We start from the raw sequence: 23685 nt of genomic DNA, 5'->3' as shown, positions 1-23685 counted from the left end.
ACTGGAAATAGCTTTGCTAGGCTCCAGATACAAATGTCTAATTACCGAAAAGGAGATGATTTACTAGCTTTATAATTATTCTCTATTTAAAATGAATTATGTTTACATTAACCAGCATGATCCCATCAATGGGTCCTTGAGCAAAACACTGAAACTCTCCTTACTCCCTAATTGTCACTGAATAAAAGTGTTGCTGAATGACAAAAGTGCAGAAGTGTGTAAATGAATGTCAATCCTGGACACCACAGCCCAAGCATCAGGCTGCCAGTTGAGTAATGGCTCACTATTTCATTGAAAGTGACCAGCGTGTGTCAGGCTGTGACATGTTGTCTTCTGTTGAACATGTGTGCATTATGGCAAGCGTCCATCATGTCTCTGCCAGAGAAACATCTTCCTGCCAACTTGGTCTGACGTGGCTCTCCATTCTATTCAAATTTGAAGGCCTTGACACATTCCTGAGTATATGTCTGGCACCAGGAGATGCTTTCAATGCGAGGTTATAGTACGGTGCAGTCGTTTCTGTTGTGCAGAAATTCTGGGTGAAACCACACAATTTGGGTTATTATTGGCTTCGAGCTTTTCAATTAAATAATGTACTTGCTTACATCTTTGGTTTCTCAAAGTGTTTCAGTGTAGTCTGATTTTAAGGTTTCAGTCACTAATGTGTCTTTATGTTTTGCTCATGTGTTTCCATTAGGGCTGTGTATTGGCAAGAATCTTACGATACATGGGTCACGATTCAATATATTTCGATACTGCGCGTAAGGCTAAGTATAATTTTAGAAAAACTAATATTTAAAAAAGGCATGTTCATAAAAGTCAAAGAAGATTACTTTAGGTAAACAATTCAGTACACAGAAAATCAAACTGCCAGTTTGGGATTGTGGTTCACAGGTTCGTAGTGAGCAAATTTTGATATGCTAAAGTAGGCCAAAGTTCAGCCATAGCTACGTTGTTAGCTTCTAGCAAAAAGTCAGGCACTGTTAGGCAAGGACACTAGTGGTGCGTCTCAGCATAGTCATCTAGTGGTAGGGGGTTTAAACACAACATAAACGTGAACCACTGTCTTACATGAATATTTTTGAACGTAAAAAATAAATAAATCGATATTGCCAGTTTGAAAATCAATACAGTATTGCAAAATAAAATATTGCGATATTCAAGTGTATCCATTTTTTTTCTTACACCCCTAGTTTTCATAGTTGATACTTGAGTTCTAATGTGTGTGCTTGCTTATCAACTTCCTTAATTATAGCATTTACTTCTGATTTAACTGCAGATTGTTTTGTCTTCCCAATACAGCTTGCAGCTACTCATCTCCTCCTCCTGCGATCCTGTAATTGTTTTTGTGCACCAAGCCCACTGCTATCATCAGGGGCAGCTCTCACACTATCATTAATACTCCTCTTTCCATTTTCTTCAGTGTCTTTCTCTGTACCACTCTTATCTCCTCTCCTTCTCCCTCTCTTCCTTTGTTACTCGATCTCACTGCCTCCCCTCGCTTCTTTCTCTTTCGGATTGTGTCACTTACTGCTTTGCAGTGGAATCCGCCCAAGTGTAGTTGTTCTGTGCTGCAATTATGGACACAAACTGGCATTTACACACACCCTTCCACAAACACCAAGAGACGTGAAACATTGCAGGGTTGTGAATCAGTCAATTGGGTGTTAAATGTGATGACAACTGTGCTGGTGTTTCTGTCTTTACTGCTGTCAGGCAGAGAAACTCATCGCCCTGGAGAGTGCTCAGAATTTATCAGCCTGCAGAGCGGTGCTGCCGCATCTGCTGGCTGATAAATGCGTACTGTATGTGTGTCAGGATGGCGAAGCAAAACCACAAGTGTACTGGCGTTACATTCGGGAAACCTTGTTCTTAGAAAAATTAGCTGGTGCAGGTGGGATTTAGGAAAGCTCATCTTCTGTTATGAATATTTTTCATTTTTTTCCATTCAGTTTGTTTTCCAGGCAAAATAACTTTTATGACCAATTAACTTTACTGCTGAAGCTTCAGTCGCCTGACGGCTCATGTATCATTGCCTTAAGAAATGGACATTGCTGTCCTCACCAAGGCTCCTTGTTTCTCTGCTATTGGTGCTCTTAGGCACATGATGGCTGTGATTCCTACTGTGTCAGTCTCTCCCCAGGGCTGTTAGCAAGCTGGTATAGGGAGAGTCGTTGTTAAGGGAGGGGAGATTTTTTATTATCTCATTAACCCTACTCCAAGGCAGCCTCCTATCATTCCCTTCTTTATTTCAGAGATGCTCCTAAACACATGATCTAATGGATTCCTACTGTGCTTGATCTCTCCCTGAAGCTTTCATTGTGCTATCTTGTCGTGTAGAAGTATGTTGACTACTGTTTGTGGTTATTTTGCTGTCCTGTATCAAATTGCTTTCTGAATGTATCTCTTCCTTCTAATTTTTACATTAATTTAGTCAGGGACCGTTTTTCTTTTGCGCATTGTCTTGCTCTACACTTGACTTGATGTTGATGGATACCTGTATATAGAAGCCAACATTTGCATGAGTGTGATTATCTATCTTGTTTCCTAGTCATGTGAGCTCAACTGTGAAAAGAAAATAAACATGCATTGCTTTGAGTTTGCCCTCTCAGAGGCCTTTTCCAGACATACAGTTAGGCTGAATACCATTTCTCAGTCTTACCCCTTCCTCTACCCCTTTGTCTTACCCCTAGCCCTTGTCCCTCGAAACCGAGTGGTAAGGGCTAGGGGTGAAAACATACCCCTATGAAATGAGACACCACTTGGTTATGGTTACGTCATCATACATCATACATACTTAGGCCTGTTTACAATAAATATTTGTATACACTCTGCATGGTGTGTTGTATATCTGTTTCGGTTATCACTGTTTTGAATGTCATTGATGTTCGGAAACACTTTCTTTGTTAACAAAAAGCTGTCTTTATTGCCTAGTAAAGTAAACATAACATTATTACAACTATTAAAACCATAACATGTCACACACACATATATTAAGAAGGCATTCAAATGTATAAAACTAAAAAAAGACACAAGACCACAAACAAACAAAAAAACTACAGCTATTCTGAAATTCTAGACCACAGTCTGATGCCTGTTGGCCAGTCACTTTTCCCATTTCTTTCATTAGTGTCCTGTATCATAACCAACAACAATGTACAGGTGCATGAACAGGAATGAATTACACATGATTACAATAATACAGTACAAATACAATAATGAATGGCTACAACATGAACGCAGAAACCTCTGCTCATTTTCAGCCCGAAAGCAGATCAGCTGCCGGGTTTCCTCCTTCCTGTGTGATACAGGACGGTATATGTAAAGCACGTATCGAGGTCTCCAAAGCAAGTAGTGTTATGCACTGATATCTAACGAAATTCGCTGCTAATGGAGTTTAGTTAAAACTGTAGACATGCAGGGAGTCCATTCAAGGCAGAGAAATGCGGGACCGTTGCAAATCAGCAATGTAACGTTAGTGCTAGCGCAGCAAACTAGCGATTTTTAAAAACGTTTCAATTAAGAACATGGTTGCAAATATATATGTAAAGGACTGTGTAGAGCACAAAACCGTCGTAATTTTTAAATCAATTCTTGCTGAAAATACTTACATTTATGGAACTCTCTGGTTGATCTGGCCGCCATTGTTCCGGTTGCGCAGTGTTCTGGGTACCCCTTGGTTTCAAGTAAGCTCAGGACTTTGCTTGGTTTTAAGGGGTATCTACCCCTTCCCCTTAGCCCCACCCCTCAAACAAAACGAGAATTGGGATATCCCTTACTCTCACGTGAACGCGCAAAACTAAGGGGAAGGGGTAAGACAGAGAAATGCTCTTTTCAGCTTTAATGTGGACTCCCCTGCCACTGCAGAAATCTAGTGATAAGAGAGGAATGAAAGCGCAATGGGGATGAGTCAGGAAACTTAAGCAACAAGACAAAAAGATGCATACCATTCCCAATGTGTACACTTGTCTTGGAGCATAGTGTGTTGTGCCTCACAGATAATGGCCCTTGTTTTTATTGGATATCTTTCTAGAATTTAGTCAACTTCACAATCTCAGCACAGACAATTTTATTTTCCAGCAGCTCTTAAAATCTTCCTGTGGAGAGAGTTTTACTCTTAACTCATAGGCCAGTCATGTCAGCAAAGAAACATTTCATTTTCTTCTCCTGGCTGTCAGTCATCACCACGTAGAGTTGACAGTTTCCTCTTCTCTGCCCCCTATTTCTCAGGGGGCAAGATTTAAATAACTCCCTCAGGGCATATGGAGCTTCTGATCTTTTACCTATCCAACTTACCTGCTTTATAGTTTGTAACCCTTCTTAGCCATGGCATCCATAATTGGCCACACTTTATCTCCAGTTAGTTTATCTCCATATAGTACATACACTATATAGTGTATCTCTGCAGTTAAGCTCTCAGCTACATGCAGCTGACTTGAAACAAATCCGTCTGCTTACTGAATGTAAAATGCAGCTGCTTCAACAAAAAGAGTCTTCACGCTTGATGTCTTCACGTCCTCGCTGGGAAGTCTGGAATGTTGTCAAGTTCCAATTCACAAACTACTATTTAGCTTCTTTTTTTTTTTTTTTTTTTGTAGATCATTTGTCACATCAGATACTTTATTGGTGTTAACAATAGTATTCATCAAAAGTAGTGATATGACACAGCTGAATCCAACTGGGGAATAGGATTGGTGAAATGTGTTAATCAGCAGTGACGATCTTCAAATCTGGCAATACATCATATGAAAGAAATGTAAAGGTCAAATTTGGAAAAATAATGTCTATAATAATGGTTGGTCTCTGATCTAATAAAGGCCATGCTTGGTGCCAGTCCTTTTGAAATCTTTGGAGCCAGGAAAATGTAATGTAATTTACAGAAAATTAACATATTTAAAGCTCGGTAAAGAGACGTTTACTGTCCGCATGACAAGATAATAATGTCATATACACACACATGGTCACACTTTATGAACAGTCTTAATATTTCTGTGTACTGCAGTCATTTTAATTTGATTGAACAACATGTTATAGTTACAGAGAGTAGCCCTGCCACATATCTGGCTGTAGTTACAAACATACAGTACCCACACATGCAAACAGGCGGTGCGGGAGCTTTAGTGCTTACGCTAACTGCAACGCTAACTCTGTGTCATTGACCCAGCTCATGGTTGCAACATACACACTGACTGAAGGAGGGACTATCAGTGTAGACCAGAAGAACACTTCTAATTTTGGTGTCAATTTTAAAATGTTCCCAATACACACAGACCCTGGTGTCCTTTTTTGTCCTTTAGGCCCATCTTTTAATTATGTGTTTACAATGGATTCCAACGTTTTTAATGTCAGACAAATTGTCCATAGTAACTTCTCAAACCACTTTCACAGCATAATCCACTTTGTCTTTATGCTCAGTTCAGTCCTTGTTTCAACAAAATATGGGTAAAGACACAGGCCTATATATAAATTAATATATAGACGTATATATTAAAAGTGATGAAACAGAGACAAAACAATAGATGAGATTTTTGCTGGTGAGAAAGATTGGAACTCCAGAGGCTCATCAAAAATCTCATCTAAGGTTAAAAGAAATAGCTGATGAATTTTAAAATAGAAGCAAATTTGTTGAACAAATTAATTCAAACAAAGTAAGAGTCTTTGCTTGATGGAAAGCATACAATGAGGAAGTTCAGATACAGAAAATGAAATCATAGGGACAGTGGCTAGGACAGGCTTTGAAAAATGCTTGCCTATCACACCCTGTTAACATTGCATTATACAGACTTAATGAAGATGTGTTAGGGGTGTGACTCTTCACTGGTCTCACAATTCGATGTGATTACGATTATCCTACACGTGGTTTTCATCAACACATTCAAGCAGTCTGATAAACTCCCCCCTTTTTTTTGTCTGCTCTTAAAAGGACACTTCCTGAATGTAGCGGAGTCTGAACACAACGGAGAAAAGACAAAGGGCAAAAAAAAAAAAAAAAAAAAAAAAAAAGCAGCGACCGGAAAATCAACAAGCAACATCAGGAGGCTATAATCGATCAGGGCTGGGATGATGTGTCGACGTAATCGATTACCTACATGCGTTGACACAAATAATTTGCGTCAAAATGTTTTAGCCTAATTGGGTGGGGAGAAAGCTATGCCTCTTCAGCTTCTCCCGTAGCTCTGGCTAGATGTCCAGCACGGACTTGAGTGTGAGGTAAACTGTGCTACATCGTGTCCCCCCCCCCTCTGTAGCACGGTCTTCCATAATTGCGCAACCAGGCCAGATTGTTTCAGATATCTCATGAGTCCTTTATAACGTCAGTTATAATGGCCCATGTATTCTATCTGGTTTAAATCGCACTCGGGCTCATAATTCCAGTTAATGTGTCGGGCTGGCTTTACTCCCAAGCATGTGCAATTATCAACATAGTGACACGGAATGCGTTCCCAGTAGTAGCCCAACGGTACGTTAGTCCGTTGATTTGTTTGAATGCCCCGCTATGACGTAACATTAAGCGTCACCAAACGCTGTCAGTCGCCAGTGTTATTGTTCTACAGTGTTGCACTTTTTACTGTAAGATTAAAGGGAGAAGAGCTTGGATGTTAAACAAGAGCTTATTCATTATTTTACCTACTACTGTTAAAAAAAAAAAAAGCAAATACAGGCTTCTCCTTTTGCACATGCTCTCTTTTTATTTTTGTATTCCTCCTGAAAGTGATTTTATTTTGTTGTTGGATTGATAGCCTACATCTGGCTTCAGGTTGCACTACAACTTCATTTTACTTGAACAGTGCAGTGTTAAACAACTTTAATAAATAGAGATTTGAACCTTTTTGAAATTTGTTTTGTGTAAATTGTTAATTGAGCAATGGGAAAATAATAACTGATTGAAAAATGAATCATTAGATTAATCGAAAAATGTATCGTTAGATTAGTAGACTAATCGAAAAAAGAATCGTTTGGGACAGCCCTATAATCGATTATGGTCTGTCACTGCATCAATCCTGAATCATCCATGTCCCATACGGACCAAAGTGCGGAGTGGGGACTGGTAGCTGGAGAGGTGCCAGTTCACCTCTTGGGCACTCATCCATGTGCCGCCCCCTCACTCTGACATCTCTCCATTAGTGTGTATATCATGTATAGGTCCTGAGCACGTGTGTGTATTTCAGACCTGTGGGTAATGTGTGTGCAACTGTACTAAGAGAGTAAAAATGTGAATTTCCCCTTGCGGGATAAATAAAGGCATGTCTTCGTCTTCTAAAAATAAGCTCATCAGGACATCCATAACTGTCTTCATCACTTGGTTATGATTTATAGCTGTGCCACTGAACTAAACTGTGTGGGTGTGGTGTGGTGTGTGTGTTTGTGCGTGTTTGTTTGTTGCTGGTCTGGGGGCCGTCCTATCAAATGTGAAGTGGTTCCTTCCTCCTGCCTACAGGAAAGATAGGGCCGCCGCAATATCCTGACGCACCCTCCACTTCCAACCATGCAGGCAGATAGGCACACAGAGCCTCAAGTGTTTAACCACAAGCACATTTAAACTGCCAAACTAATTTCTTTGATGAGCAAGCTTAATTTTCTATGTCTGTTTGAAGTGGTACATATCCTAAGAGCTAGAGGTCACAGGATGATTTCATTTTTGTAAAACCACTCGTCTGTTCCCCTGAGCTTTTGACTAACCTTTCAATTGTGTCTTCCTTCTGATATCCATCTGAAGGAACAGATTTGCTTCGTTTTGAACCAGTTCAACTCTGCAGTTTACACTTGCCCCGCTTCATTTGATCTTTATGTGCGTAACTGCAGCCCAAAGTGTCTTTTTACGCATTTCTTTTTTTTTTTTTTTTTTACACCTGTGACCATGAGCACATGATTTTGTATTGAGCTGTGAGTGCTGACATAATGCTTTAGAGTGCTTAGCAGTAATGTGCCTGAGCTGATACATTGTAGACACAGACAAAGAACTGTAGCTGCGGCTCTGATGCTGTCTCCACTGCATAGCTAGAGCAGACAAGGTGTAACACACTCACAAAATTACATTCAAGCAGCATTGAGCCAACTGTAGAATTGAGATTGTAGAAAATGTAGTAATTTAATTGTAGCAATGACACATTATGTAATGAGATATCTATCTATCTATCTATCTATCTATCTATCTATCTATCATACACAGGTAATCAGGGTATTCCTGTTTGATAAATGCAAGAGGAGCTCACACGTCGTGGAAGCAAATTCTGAAATACAGAGACTTTTTTGTTTCTTTTACATCCAGTAAAATCCATCCAATAAAACGATGGAAAACACTCTGAGCCTTTCAGGCACTCCATCAACAGTGCAGAAAACTTACTACCAGATTATTATAAAGAACCACATGTATTGCTAAATGTTTAATAAACCCTCCATTAACTTGTTTACCTCTTTTCCTAACACAATAATAGTGTAAACTAAAGGCCTTAATGTTAAAATAGTGTATTTATATGAGTGAGAGCTGTAGAACACACATCATGATGAACACATACTTTAAATGTCTTTTTTCAGGGCTCTCTGTGGCCATCTTCATCACACTTGTTTTTTCTGTTGTGGCATTCCTCTCTGATGGCTCATTAATTCCTATTAAACACAAAAAGAACATGCAGTCCAGAGGTGGAAGCTGAATGTGGGAAGAAATCAGTTAGCCTGCAGACACATGGTTTACATTTTTCTCATAGTACAACCGCGCGCACGGTACAAGGAAAAAAATAAAAAATAAGAGGGTGATATTTAGTGTGTGTCTTCATGCTCTCTGCTATGGCCTGTGTTGTTGGACAATAGCTTCTCTATGTGAAGCCTCTCCTCAAGGCTGAAATTGTTGCCTTCTCCCTCTCTTCTCTTTTCCTCACTCCTCTTTCTTTCCCTCTCTGTTTTCTTCTTTCTTCCCTCTTTTACTCTCTTTTCTGTGTTTTCTCTCTCTCTCTCTGTAACACAGTCCGTCATTCTTTTCCTAGAATGGCTGCTTTGCTGTTGTTCTGCAAGAGTCTTTGACATAAGGACCCCTGCACACATAAAGCCAGCGTTGTGCTTGCTATGCTTAACACTTTTGATTATGGATGCCATGGCAACATTGATGTTGCCACAGATGTAGAGGTTCAACATCACCTACCACATGTTGACATCCATCTGTATTTGGTGCTATAAGGGGACTTCACCTTTTACTCAGGGTCCGGGAGCCATAATGTTGAAGAATAAACATGTCAGTGCTCTCTGGTGCACAATTTATGTAATGGAGACACGGTTTCTAAATGACTTGAACCATATCTTTGGCATTTCTTTATTTCAATTTCTTGTTACTTACAGTCTACCAATGTATCTGTAATGAGATAATATCGGCCCAGACAAATTATCGGTCAGGCTCACACAGAGCCTAACAGAAGGTTTGAATTGGTCCGTGTAAGTTAATTTGCTCCTCTTCGTTTCTCAATTGTAAGGTCAGAGCTCAGACTTAGTCTGGAGAGCTCAGGAGCATTGGGCAGATACTTGCCAAATCAGGGACTTTAGATGAAATCGTGGTTTGACCTATATACTAGCATTTGGGATTTTTATGAAGCCACTTCATCCAGATAAGCCAGGGTCAGGTCCTGAAAGCTTGATTCAGGTCATGGCCGAAGCCCGATCCACTTAATAAGTCGTTGTCGTCATCATCCGGCTGATGCTGATCCAGGGCATCCCCATAAAAATCTAAATATCAGTATTAAAGATTGAATGTTACTAGTAAGTTATACTTTTAATATACTGTAGGAAATAGGCTAAACATTTCAGCTTTAGAGCACACACACACACACACACACACACACACACACACACACACACACACACACTTTTACAATACACACACACCAGGAGCGACAAAGAAGCAGGTCCAGACTTGCTGGCTAGTTGCTTTGCCTGTGTTTTGGATGAATTCTTAGGCTGACTTTAATATAATATATAGCGTATAAAAAGGAAAACTTTCGACAGTGCCTAGTTTTGTCTGAGAAAGTCGGCCAATGCTCTGTAAGAACATTGGCCCTCAGTGCGTCTTAATATTTACAGTTCATATCTTAAATCAGTTATTATAAATTACAGATTTGCTTGATCATAATGCATATCTGATATTAGCAGAGTGGACCATAACTGCTACACTGTATTGCGCTGTTGCACAGAGTACACCTTTAGGCTATATACCAAGGGTCACCAACATGGTGCCCGCGGGCACCAGGTAGCCCCCAAGGACCACATGAGTAGCCCTCAGGCTTGTTCTAAAAATTAAAATTGAATATTGATATTATCTGTTTCCCACCTTGTTAAGTCATTGTTGATAATTATTATGAGAATATATTAACATGATCAGTGTCTTCACATAGATGAGAATCATTAATAATCATATATAACTAAAGGCAAACTGAGCACATTTGTTATTTCAGAAGAGTGTATCAAACTGGTAGCCCTTCGTATGACTCAATACCCATGAAGTAGCTCTCAGTTTCAAAAAGGTTGGTGACCCCTGCACTATGCAAAACAATGCACTTAAGACTTTAGATAACTTTTTAGTAGACCCATGTCTCTCTTGTATTGACATCACAAATGTCTACTCTGTTATATGCCAAAGATGTACACCTTGAACCTTGACGAGCATCCTTATGCAGATATTCTGTTTTAACACCCTGACTATGTTTCTCTGTTTAACTTTAATGTAAAAGAGAGGTAAAATGTTGGGAGAGGTGACACAGCAAACTATCTTTATAACATATAGGCTATGTTGTCTGTGGGAGGGAGTATTTCACTTGCATTTTGGACTGCTATTACATTGAATTAATTTGTGACTGTCGGATTACGTGCGTGTGTGTGTATAGTCCACAGAGACAAGTCGGGGTTTAGCCGTGTCTCATGATTTATTCATACCATGAGTGGCTGTGCAGGTGTGTGTATGTTTTATATTTAGTGTTTGTGTGTGTGTGTGTGTGTGTGTGTGTGTGTGTGTACAGCAATAGGCATATCGGGGTTTTAAAACTTTAGGCATTAAGATACAAGCTGATCAATTGAACTGACGGTCTCAACATGTTAATGTATAGGCAGTTGGTAGATGTGTTGACACAGACAGGTGGATTGATGAATTAATACTTTTTTTTTTTTGTTTGTCTTTTTTACTAATCTGTCTTTTCAATCCTTTCAAACAGGCAACCAGACAAACTGGTGGTGGTTTGGACACGCAGGAGTCGGCGGAAATCCTCCAAGGTTTGTATTTGATGAGTTGCATTCTCAAATAAAAATTAAGAGTAAAACAAAGAGAGTTTCTCACTAGCAATTGCAAATATAATTCTCTGTTCTTTTGTCCCTCTGTACTGCAGGCCCACAGCTGGCAGCCTGGCATCAAAAATCCCTACAGAGGAGTGGTGGTGTGGCCTGTACCAGAGAACATAGAAATCACGGTCACTCTTTTTAAGGTAGGCTACAGCTGTTTAATTAGCACTGAGACAGCATTTCTATGTTTTAAGGTTGTTAATAAGACATGAGGGTCTTTATGCCATTGAATAGCATACTCTCACCTTACCTAGATTCAGCAGGAATTGTTGACTTACTTTTAAGATGTTTGATTTAAATAAATGGGCAACATCCATTTTTTTTTTCTTTTTTACTGCATGAGAGACATTTCTTATAAATAAGTATTAGATGAATGATATTAAGGGTGGTTTCACACATATAGTTTGGTGGACTCGGCGCGATTCGGGGGTGAAGTTGCAACATTGTTGAATTTTTCATTTGGTTCGGTTTGTTTTCACACTGCACTTTGTTAAACGCACCAAACAATGTAAACAAATGTCACGCGGTCGAAACGGTGGCTTGTTTATTGGACAGAATATCCGAGTGAAACTCGCAGACACTTCTGGTCTCAGAAATAAGAGAAATGGAGCTTTCACACCAGCCAAAACGAACCGGACTAACCGACCAAACGCTCCAGGGTTCGTTTTAAACGGACCAAACGAGGTGTGTAGATTAGAATTTCTTTCTGAATGGACTGTTGATGTTGGCAAGTTTTGATTTGTGCATAAAATGAATTTGGATATATTTGGATAATTGATTTATTTTATGATTTTAGAAGGTCTGTGTATAATAATACAGTTGTCTGTAAATGACACAATTGTACAGATGATATCTGTCACTGTACCTGGCTTACATGATGGGTCTGTGTGCTGACAGGCTAGCCTAGAGCTCAGTTTCTTGTTACCTCTCTGCCACAAATACCGTCTGTTAAACGTACGCATGGAAAAATGTCCAACTTTCATGTTCACTGGCTCCGTTTTCTAGGCCTAGGCTTGTCTAACACTGCTGTACAGTGTCTCTCTATTCTGGGCCCACTTCCTGTCCCAGAGGAAGTAATAAAGCTGTTTTTGTAATGAGAAACAAAGCAAAGCCACTAAAGGAACAATTCCCCCACATCTGTTTGATTAAGCCACATATAACATCATCTTTGCTATCTAAAGGCTTACCGTCTTTGTTCAAACAAAGTTATGTTGTTTTATTCTACTACAGAAGCCAGCAAAAATGTAGCCTTTTTTTAAAGGGACACTACCAGTTTTACAAATGAAAGTCAGTTCACTCATCAAGACCTAATCAACCTTAAAATAGCCGTATAATGTCCTTTGTGGCACTGATGACATAATCAGGTTTATAATAGAAATTTATGACGGAAAGCCTGCACAAGAAACCAAGGGCATTGATTTTGAAATAAATAGGCATTTACCAGACAGGGAGGGTCTAACAAAAATATGATGTTGGTTGTATTATGGTAAAGGTATAGGCTCCAGAGCTTGAGCCATATTAGGGACTAAAAGTAAGGCTATTGCAACTTCTGCTGCAACGATTTTGACCATCTGTCTTACGAGTCCCCCGACTCCATAGACAATACTGAATTGGTTGAGTACCCCTTTTAATATAAATAATATTGCTTAATGCCGTTTTTAACCTGTAAAAGTCAACTCTAAAAAAAAAAAAATGTCGACTGAAGGTTAAAGCAACAATGATTTAAAGATGCTGTCATGACGTTCTGCAGTGAAAACAGCTGAGCTCAGCAGTATTGCTGCCTGTACCTCAGGGAGATGTACACCAGCAGAGAGCCTTAGCTGAACTTTGCAGATGACATGAAAATACTTAACTGGGCAACGTTCTGACTGCTCTTTCTGTAGCCTGAATCAGTCATAACAGACACGATGTTCAGAAAGCAAAGTGGGCACTAAATACCAGCCAGTCGTCAGTGAAGCACTTGGCTTGTGAATTTTAACACATATATATTTTCCAAACTAGTTGAAGCTTTATATAACCTTGTTCATTTTAGCATGGTACCAATGGCAATATGTTTTCAAAAAAGGTTGTCTACTGTCACTGACAAACAGTTTGTTTACCATCAGCACCAAAACACTGCAGACAACACCATGAACTGAGATGTCTGGCTCTGTTGGCTTTTAGAAGTAGATGTGTGTCAGTGAAAATAATGGAAGGATGAGGCCGCTGTATGACTTGCTGTGTGTGTGTCTTTGTGTCCATGTGGGTGTTGTGTTTAACTGTTGTGCCAGACTGCAGGGATATTGATTTCCTGGGGTGTGTCACAGGCGCAGTCAGACAAAAAGGCTGTCAGTGCATGTGTTTACTTGTGTGTAGGTGTAGTAGAGGGTAGGGCTGGGCGATATGGTTGAAAACTGTATCACGATATAAGTTTTTCATATCGGTCGATATCGATAATTATTGATATTTTTTATGACCTATTTAAAATAAGGACCAGGAGAAAAATATATTAAATTTAAACATTTTTATTTTAAACTTAACCCTGCTCCGATTATAATCCCCTCAGTTATAAAAGCAGAAATGTCAACACAACCATGGAAAACACTCAAATAATTCAAATGTAAACAAGTCTAAAATTACAATGAACACTTAACAATTATCTCTTAACATTAAGGTGCAAAATTAAAGAATAAGTAAGAAATGCTTAATAAAGTGTCATAAAATAGTGCAAAGTGTTAGCTAAATATAAGAAACCTGAGAAGGAACTATTTTCTGCAGGTTTAGTGCTAGGTTGGTAACCTGGCTTCTGGACAGTGCTCAGCATGTCTGCCTCCGTTATTTCTTTGTAGCGTTTAGTAAGGCGCTGACTCTCCATGGTGCTCTGCTGCTTGTGCCGTGTTGCAGCTGCAGATGTTGTTGGACGTTGATGGCGAATACGGCTGTGCTCCAAAGTGTGAGCGCGGCTAAAGTGGTAAAACAAGTTTGTGGTCGTACCAGTGTTGGTGGGGACGACGGTCTGATTTACATTGGTCTGACTACGGTCAGACTTATAAAATCCCCAAAACTGCCATACTGACTTTTCCTGTTTTATACTGTCTATGGTTTTATCAACGATTTCCTCGCTCGTTGCGGCACTCACTTTCCACTCCACGCCGGTTCTGTTATTGAAGAACACGAGACAGCGATGTGGCGCAACCAAACTTGATACTGTTACATGATTGGCTGTTAGAGTGTCACTCCCCACGTTGCTAGGTTGCCAGAGAGTGAGGGCCTTTGTTCATGCAACCAAACTTGATTCACAAACTCTGGTTTCTTCTGATTCGAACGTTTTATCGACCGCATTTTCTATTGATATTGATTATGTGTCTATCGCTATACATATCGTTATCGTTTTATCGCCCAGCCCTAGTAGAGGGGCTGCAACAAACGCTTATATTCAGTATTGGGTTTATTGATTAATCATTTTGTCAGTGAAAGGCAAAAAGTATTAACAACAGTATGAGCAATAGTAAACGCAAATGCCCATCTCATATTACCAGAGCCCAAAGTGATGTATTAAAATCAGGGTTCGTACGGGTGCTTGACATCCTTGAAAATGCTTGAATTTTGAATGTTTTGAAAAGTGTTTACATTTTGGATAAAATACTTGAAATTGTAACTGTATTTCTTTCACGACAAATACCTATCTGACTGAATAGTTTGTTAATTAAATGGAGAAATAAAATGTTGGTGAGCTTAAAATGAAACCTGCTCGCTTGTGCATGTGTGACTGCGATAGAGCTGGGCAATATATTGATATTATATCGATATCGTGATATCAGACTAGATATTGTCTTAGATATTGTAATATGGTATAAGTGTTGTCTTTTCCTGGTTTTAAAGGCTGCATCACAGTAAAGTGATGTCATTTTCTGAACTTACCAGACTGTTGTAACTGTTCTATTATTTGCCTTTACCCACTTAGTCATTATAGATTCTGATGATTATTTATCAAAAATCAGATTTTGTCCATATCGCCCAGCCCTAGACTGCGATCTGCCAGTCTGTTTCCATATGTGACTCCGCCCTAGGGGTGGGCGATATGGACAAAAAATAATATCTATTTTTTCAGATTTTGACGATAACGATAATTAGACGATATCCTTTAAAAATGTCTTTACTTAGTTACTTAATCACTGATTATAATAATGGGCACAATGTTGAATGAAAACAGTTATTTATTTTCTTTAAAATGTAAGTATTCAAGTAAAACCAATTTAAAGACAAAAATACTAATACTAATTGAACTAGTGTAGGAACACTGAACTCTGAGTACACATTCAGTTGTACACCTCTGCTTTAATGTACATTGTGCAGCATACAAGCAAGATGAAATCATAATAACAAAGGGCTCTGTTCTGTAACATATTGCACACAACCATGTCCTTATTGGAAGCAGTCCTGGAGCTGGGATAGGGCCGTGTCAGACCAGGTTTTGATAGTCCTTCTACTTGGCTGTATAGTCCTTCTGACCGGGATGTATGCTGGGATCAGCAGTAGTTGGATGTGATCTGACTGGCCCAGGTGAGGGAGAGGAGCAGTTCTGTGTGCTTTTTTGATGTTAGAGTATACATGGTCTAGTGTGTTCTTCATTCTAGTAACACAATCTACATGCTGGAAAATGCTGGGGAGTACAGGCTTTAAGGATGCCTTGTAAAAGTCCCCTGTATCCCTTCCAGATGATCGCGCTGCAGTTTGTTCCCTATGGTTAGCAGTGAGCCAAACTTGTGCTAACGTTAGCATCGGGGGCTATGTAGACGGCAGTGTGCTGTTTTCGTAGTAAATAAAATGGCCTGTATATTACCAACAAGGCTCCAGGTCAGGTGAGCCGTGCTGGGCAATGATCCTACGGTCGGTACTCCATTCATTGTGCAAAAAAATGCAGTCCTCCGCCTCGTTATTTTCACATCCTGCCGGTAGCTAGCTAGCTCGGCGTGCTAGCGCCGACAACAACCTGGAGCGCCCGGTCTGGCTGTGTCCTCCGGGATGTTGTGAGCCGCCTGGAAGGCTCACCTAACGGCTGTGTTGTATTGCATTCCTGTATTGATTAGTTCAGTGGGGCTGTACTTGTATAAATATACACCGACAGGAGAGCTAGCAGCCGCTGCACAATCGCGCGCCGCCATCTTTTGTTGACATTAGTGAATGTGTAGCGTTCCAATGTGTGTTTTTAAGTGTTTTTTTCTAAGTAATTTAAATACTCAATGTCAATTTGCATATCGTTAACACAACAATGACGATATTATCGATATTATCGTAAATGATATATATCGCCCACCCCTACTCCGCCCCCTGTACAGGTCCTATCCCCTGACCAATCAGCTATCCTAACCTTAACCACTCGAGGTAAAATGCCTAACCCCAACCAATCAAGCTGCTTCGTGGGCGGGTCTTGGCGTGGCCATAGTGGGATTCGTAATATCGCCGGCAGGTTGTCGTTTCAATGAACGTTGGCTGGAAGATGAAAAATACAAATTATGGATTAAACGGGGATAAACCCCACGAGTTGCCTTCTTGTAAAGTCTGCAAAAAGGATGTGCAGCTTTTCACAATGGTCAAGTCTTCGCTCTTGAGTCACATGAAGGGTAACACATAGACTTTTCAAGTTAGCTAGCTGAAGTAGCCTACTGTACACCTAGCTATTTGTTTACGCTAGTAACTGCTAGCTAGGAATTCACAGGCTAAGTGACTGAGAGAACTTGGTGTGATAATGTAATGTTAGTGTAACCGAGGGTTTCTTATACTGTCTAGACTCAGGTTTGGCTGTAAAATAAAGACACAGGCTTCCAATGCCGGAACCAAGATGGCAATGCACGTCTCACTTTATTTAACCCCGACACAGTCAAACGTCAGAAAATACAACACTTGATCCACTTCCGTTTTTCCATACATGTTTACTGTAACTTCCTCTTAAGCCTCAACTGAGAGGTTACACCATAAAATACCTTAGATTAGTATTGAATGTCCGTTATGGCACGTTCATTTGTGGAATATGCAGTGAACATAGCCAAATTTACATCACAGTAACTGTAACATTAACTACCTGCAAATTAAAACCTGCAAACGTTAGCCCAGTGCATAACAACAATCGTTGATTGCTGAACAGAAATCGTGTCAGATGGAGTATCATACAACGATACAAGTAGCCTACTGTAAGGTTGATGATGGCCTTATGCAATATTTTCACTGCTCTATTCCAGTAGATAAATGTATGTCTTGGCAAGGAAATATATATTTTTTTCAATTACATAATATAGGCCAGGGGTGGCGAACCTGTGGCTCTTGAGCCACATGCGGCTCTTTGCCTGCTCCTTTGAGGCTCTTACTGTGTGGCTGGGGGCTGTGTTATTGGTAGATTTTCTTTTTTACTTTTTGAAACATTTCAGATAAGTTTAAAAAAAAACAAAAAACATTTGAATTATTTTAAAATAAAAAATAATGCAGCAGAGTTTTTTTATGGACAGATTCTGCAACCTGAGGAAAAAAAGCGGCCACAGATCACCTTCCCCATTAACCCTTTTACTGCTGATCGTTCCCAGTTCCCTCTAGAGACAAATGAGTGAAAGAGTGGCCACAACAGAGTACAACCAGACCTAAAAAGGATTGTGCATAACAAAGACTGCCAGGTTTCCCACTGAGTCAATCTAAGTAAGAAAAAAAACCTATGAAAACTGCTATGTATTATGACTGGAAGTCACTGTTGTAATATGGACGTGCATGTGTTGTATGGCTTTTTGCTATGGTGCGTGTTTTTTTGTGGCTCTTTATGCAGAACTGGTTGGCCACCCCTGATATAGGCTATTTATCAGTAGGGCTAGGTATCGTTCAGAATCTTTCGATCCGGTGCCAATTTCGATACCTTAGTTTCGATGCTGGTTCCTAACAATACTTTTTCAGATACCATATGTTTTAAAATCCATTTCAACATCAACAAAAATACATTAAACACAAAGCTTTTATTTTCCACTTTAATTGTGAATTAAAACAGTTATCAGAATTAAACAATTCTGGTAAAACTGCTCACTCAGAGTAACATGATTAAAAGTGCCTTGCCTTGCAAGCTCAGCCTGTCAGTCAGTCATCAGGGCAGAGAAACCACCGTTGTGCCTGCTGGTCTAGTAAGAGGAAGTGTAATGTCAACAGCACCGCTTTCGGCTCGCCATTAATATCATATCGCAGCAAACATTTTCTGTTTGAAGTTTTAAAAAACTGTTACCACACTTGAAACCAACCGTGACTCTCTGTGACTTCAACAAAACCTCAGACCGTTTACTCCGTCCGTGCCTCTCTGTGTGTGTGTGTGTGTGTGTGTGTGTGTGTGTGTGTGTGTGTGTGTGTGTGTGTGTGTGTGTGTGTGTGTGTGTGTGTGTGTGTGTGTGTGTGTGTGTGTGTGTGTGTGTGTGTGTGTGTGAGAGAGAGCTCCGCTCTGTGTCAATATGCAGAGAAGACAGATAAGCTTGCGCTCAGACGTTTTTGTAACCGAAATTTGGCCCCGAAAGAATATAATTTTTTGATACTCGTAGGATTGGATTTTTTTCGGTGCCATAAAAGTATCGACGTTCGGTACCCAGCCCTATTTATCAGGCAGGTGCCTGTGCACTGTCAGTCTTCTGGGTTAAAATCTCAGACTTTGTTGAAACCTTGTCTATATCAAGAATGTTTCCCAAAACCAAGGCCTGTAAAATATTTCTGTTCAAATCCTATGTCTTCATATTTTCAGCCCTTGAAATTACTTCAGTTTTACAGCCTGAAAATCATCAGTTATCTGGGAAGCAATATTTGGACTAATTAATCTAATGGAAAGTATTATTCATAGGCAGCCCAAACTTTGTAGGGTGGAAGACAAACGTGTCAATATGACTGAACCATTTAAAGTTAGTAGGGCATGCCCTAGATTTGGAAAAAAAGTGTGAAAAGACTGACATTAAGGGTAGCATACATTTTGAGCAAAATGTAAGAGGATGCAGCGACTGTTTTCCTGGATTTAGTCTGATTTGACACAGAATAACCCAGCTGCATGTCACTTTGCTCAAATTCTCCCACTCAATGTTCAAACCTCTCCATATCTGTCTTACTGTATGTTATGTTATGAACCATTAAGAGATTAAACATTTTAAAGGTGATAATTCATGGTTAGTGATGTGAACCTGTTGAGTAGGGCTGTCAACGAATATTTTAAATTCGAATATATATTCGAATAGTTTTAAAAAAACGAATTTCGAAGGTGAAAATTAATATTGGAATTTAAAAAAATAAAAGAAAATAAAAAAAGTGGAAAAAAACGCTCGCGGTAGCAGAGGCTGTCTGGCTGTCTGCTTTGCTAGCGCGCCTGAAAGCCGTTACATACTGGACGCAGCCCAGCTGGCGCATACAAATGTGACATCATGAGATCGCCGTTATACCTGCGCTGGTGCTCGTGACACTAGCTGCAGTCTTCTCCTGAACAACGGTGGCGCTAATGAGCAAAGGCTATCAAGGCTGCCCTTTCTACGGACTAGAAGGAGAAAAAGAAAAAGGTAAACCACGGCAGAACTGGCAGCAGCATTGCCGTCAATGCTTCGATTTGATTCACTGACCTACTTCGTCGGCTCGAGCCTTTCATTCACCATAAAATAACTCCTCTTAACCCAGTAAGTTTACCAGAGAGACCTGCAGTCACTCTGAGAGTCCTGGCATCATGTTGTCGGCGAACTCATTCAGGCCTCCTGTTTCCGCTTTGTTGCGCACCGTTGAAAAAAAAGAGCTGTGCGCGACCTCGGCTCGGCCGGATATTGCATCATTTTGACGTCACGATGTTGCGCGCCACCTTGGATGCATGCGCAACCAGATGTTCGAATAGTTCGAATATTCGGTGTTATTTTAGAGGGAATATTCGAACGTCATTTTTGAGCAATTTTGACAGCCCTACTGTCGAGTGATTTTGTTTGGGGTAATTGTTTTTACATTGACTCAGGCAGGTTAGATAGCAAGCAAAGTCTACTTAGACAGTGATACATTTTGAAAAATAAAACTTGTGTTTTGCTTAAATATCTGATGCTTCTGCTATTATGAAACATAATTTTGGCTGTTTATAGCATTATCTCTTTTAAAGGGGGGGCAAGGTCTTGACCAACAGCTAATTTGCAATAATGTCTCTCTCTCTCTCTCTCATGGGTGGGCCAAATTCTCTGGGTGGGCAAAGCAGAGAAAGGGGAGGTAACCTTGCTCCTTATGACCTCATAGGGAGAAGATTCCAGATCGGCCCATCTGAGCTTTCATTTTCTCAAAGGCAGAGCAGGATACCCAGGGCTCGGTTTACACCTATCACCATTTCTAGCCACTGGGGGACCATAGGCAGGCTGGGGGAACTCATATTAATGTTAAAAAACCTCATAAAGTGCATTTTCATGCCAGGGGAGCTTTTAATGTGATAAAAACAGTAAATATCTTTGACTATGTATTGGTATGTATTTTACGGTGGTGTAAGGTGCTGGAAAAAAACTTTAAAATGGACCTTGAAAGTTCTTGAAAAGTGCTTGAATTTGACCTTGGAAAAGGTGTACGAACCCTGTAGAATATCTCATGTTGATGGTTAACCTCAAGGTATTTGATTTCTGATAATGAAATGCACCAATTTTAAGAAGCTATATCTGGGAAATGTTTTGTATTTTTTTTTTTATATTTCATTTTAGCTTTGCATTGACAAACAAACTATTTGATTGTTTTGAATTGTTGAATGCTTTACTGTGCATCTGTGTGTGTGCACTGGTTTATTTGTGCATTGTTTTTGTGAATAAGCGTGTGTGTGTGTGTGTGTGTGTGTGTGTGTGTGTGTGTGTGTGTGTGTGTGTGTGTGTGTGTGTGTGTGTGTGTGTGTGTGTGTGTGTGTGTGTGTGTGTGTGTGTGTGTGTGTGTGTGTGTGTGTGTGTGTGTGTGTGTGTGTGTGTGTGTGTGTGTGTGTGTGTGTGTGAGAAAGGATGGGGGTTGATTAGGTTAGTGCATGTCTTTGTGTGTCCAGCAGTGATTTGTTGTTGTGTGTATGTGCTCCTGGAGGGCAGTGAAGGCCACAGTAGTACAAGGCTGCCTGCTGTCTTTGTGCCTCCATTACTGTCTCCTCTCATCACCTCACAGCTAAACAGGCAGAAAGCAAGACAAGACAGAGACACGAGTACAGTATATCAGCAGAGGGACAAACTGGACCAGACAGAGGGAGAGAGAAACATCTATAGTTTTGTATTTTTCTGTGTTCTCATATCATGATTCCTGGACGTTTGGTGTTCTAGTGTTGTTTTTTTCTTTTGGTTCAGTTTGAAGTTCGCTTGCCCATTAACAGAAATCTACTTTACGATTAAAACGCATGGCTAAGACACAAATACGCATGCATAAGGAATTTCAGATTGGCCCAACATATACATAATTCTAGTTTTATCTAGGTTCAGCCAATATACTTGCATATACATAGACAGTCAGCGGTTGTCAGTAGCTCATTATGATGTATTTAAAAGTTACCACATTAATTCAATATATTCAACACGTTTGTGAAGAGGACAGACAGACCAGGTCAGTGGGTGAATGGAGTGAGAAAAGAGTGTGTTGGCAAAACAGAGAAGCTGTCACTCATAAAGAGTTTTCTGTGTTGCAGCTTTTTGTGTTGTCTTGCAGTCTTCTGTTCAGTTATGACCAAAATGAAATCATCAGTTAATGAAATGAATTGCTTCAAGATTGAGTTATTGAGTGCTGCTTAAGACGGATTGCGTGATGATTCATAATAATTTCTGAAGTTTTGATGCTGTATCAAATGACCATACTTTGGCCTAATATACCGTATATTGTGTACTTAAGCATTTCTATTTACATTGTCTTTCAGGACCCCCATGCAGAGGAGTTTGAAGACAAAGAGTGGACATTTGTCATTGAAAATGTGAGTACTATCTTTTTTCTTTAACCTTATGGGGGGAAGTGGTACCGTATGATTGGGTACCTTGCTGAAAGGCACCTGGATTGTCATTTACAATGACTGGTGATGACAAATTTAAAGTACAACAAGACAAACACACAATTCCTCACTCTCCACTATTTATCTTAAATCCTCTTTGCATTACAAATGCAGGTTCTGCCCTCATGTGGTCAAGCTATGATATTACATGCTTCTCAGCTCAGATTAGACCACAAGAGCTGACTTACATCACGTTGGCATACTGTGTGTGTGTGTGTGTGTGTGTGTGTGTGTATACATGTGCTTGTGTAATATCAAGTTGTAACTTAACTACCAATAAGGGTTGGCAGCAGTTATGTATGCATTTTTTCCTCATTTATTAATTTTTTTCAACTGTTGTTTTTCTTACCCTTGTTTGTTTTTTTGTCATAAGGAAATAATGACTAACTGCAGAATTGTCCATGCCATCCAGTGTAACATTAAACTACGAATCACGGTGTACTACCAAACACAGGAAAAGTGGATAAGTGAGAGTAATTGAGCAATTTTTGGAAAGTGGGAGGGATGGTTTGAGGGAAAAGGGAGGGGAATAGAGGAAAAGAGAGAGAGGAAAGGGAAGACTATTTCAACATGTACCAGTGGTCAGGAAACTGGAAACTTATCACTGTTCACAAGTGATTTCTGTGTTTTATACATACACTGAAGCCTGTTCTGTGAAATGGTGTGCCTAAGCAATGCAGACATGTTGGACAAATTAGGCCTTTGTACCTGCACATTGGCCTTACTTGTTTTAGCCTTTAGTAGAAATAGATACTCAAAAACCTATGACTAATGGGGTTTGTAATGTGGTGTCATCTTCAACACTTGAATAAGTATTATCTGCATTACAATCATTTTGTAGTCTGTGACACTGGAGGAAAACGTAACGGCACATCTCAGTTTCATTCTACTAATTGTCATAGTAATAAAAATTATCTTTTTTTTTGCTCTTGTGATTCTGTGAGATCAGAGGGCAAGGCTTGACAGTGCCTTTCAATCTGGTAGGGATTTACTTCAACAGGCTGGGTCCATGCTGTCACAGGTGCTTGTCCTGGTCCTGTAGTTAAAGGAGGAGCCACCCTGCTGGATGTACAATGACACACAGGAACAGCCTGGTCACCCTTTCAGTGCAAGTTCTTGAAGTGTTGAAGTGTCACGGTCTGGTGCTCACATTTGTTGGTGTTGGTCAAGGTTTTGCAGAAGCCCAGTTTGAGAAATCACTAATGAAGTCTTTAGCATGTTTGTCGCATGTTATGCCAGTTTCATCTTTCCGAGAAAACTCCTGGAATAGTAAGAATTGAAGAATGTCAGTCCCTACCTGACTTAGTTTTTGCTGGCATGGGAGCTTTTTACAGTGTTTATAAAGTTAAAGCTGTCTTACGTTGGAAACGTTGTCACGT

The 23685-nt window shown here is 39.9% G+C and overlaps 1 protein-coding gene across 5 annotated transcripts in view; it reads left to right on the top strand.

Annotated features, from left to right (window-relative positions):
* ehbp1 (EH domain binding protein 1) overlaps positions 1–23685 on the top strand; it is a 162239-nt gene that overhangs the window by 5732 nt on the left and 132822 nt on the right. For all 5 annotated transcript variants that reach the window (XM_028603153.1, XM_028603155.1, XM_028603154.1 and 2 more), the window contains exons 3-5: positions 11190–11247; positions 11361–11456; positions 22178–22231. In XM_028603153.1, coding sequence (XP_028458954.1) covers positions 11190–11247; positions 11361–11456; positions 22178–22231 — 208 coding nt within the window. The remainder of the gene's footprint in view (positions 1–11189; positions 11248–11360; positions 11457–22177; positions 22232–23685) is intronic.

Source organism: Perca flavescens, chromosome 17, assembly GCF_004354835.1.
Source record: "Perca flavescens isolate YP-PL-M2 chromosome 17, PFLA_1.0, whole genome shotgun sequence".
In the NCBI taxonomy this organism is placed as follows: domain Eukaryota; kingdom Metazoa; phylum Chordata; class Actinopteri; order Perciformes; family Percidae; genus Perca; species Perca flavescens.
The sequence above is the reverse complement of the archived record's forward strand: the minus strand, read 5'-3'. Positions and strand labels throughout refer to the sequence as shown.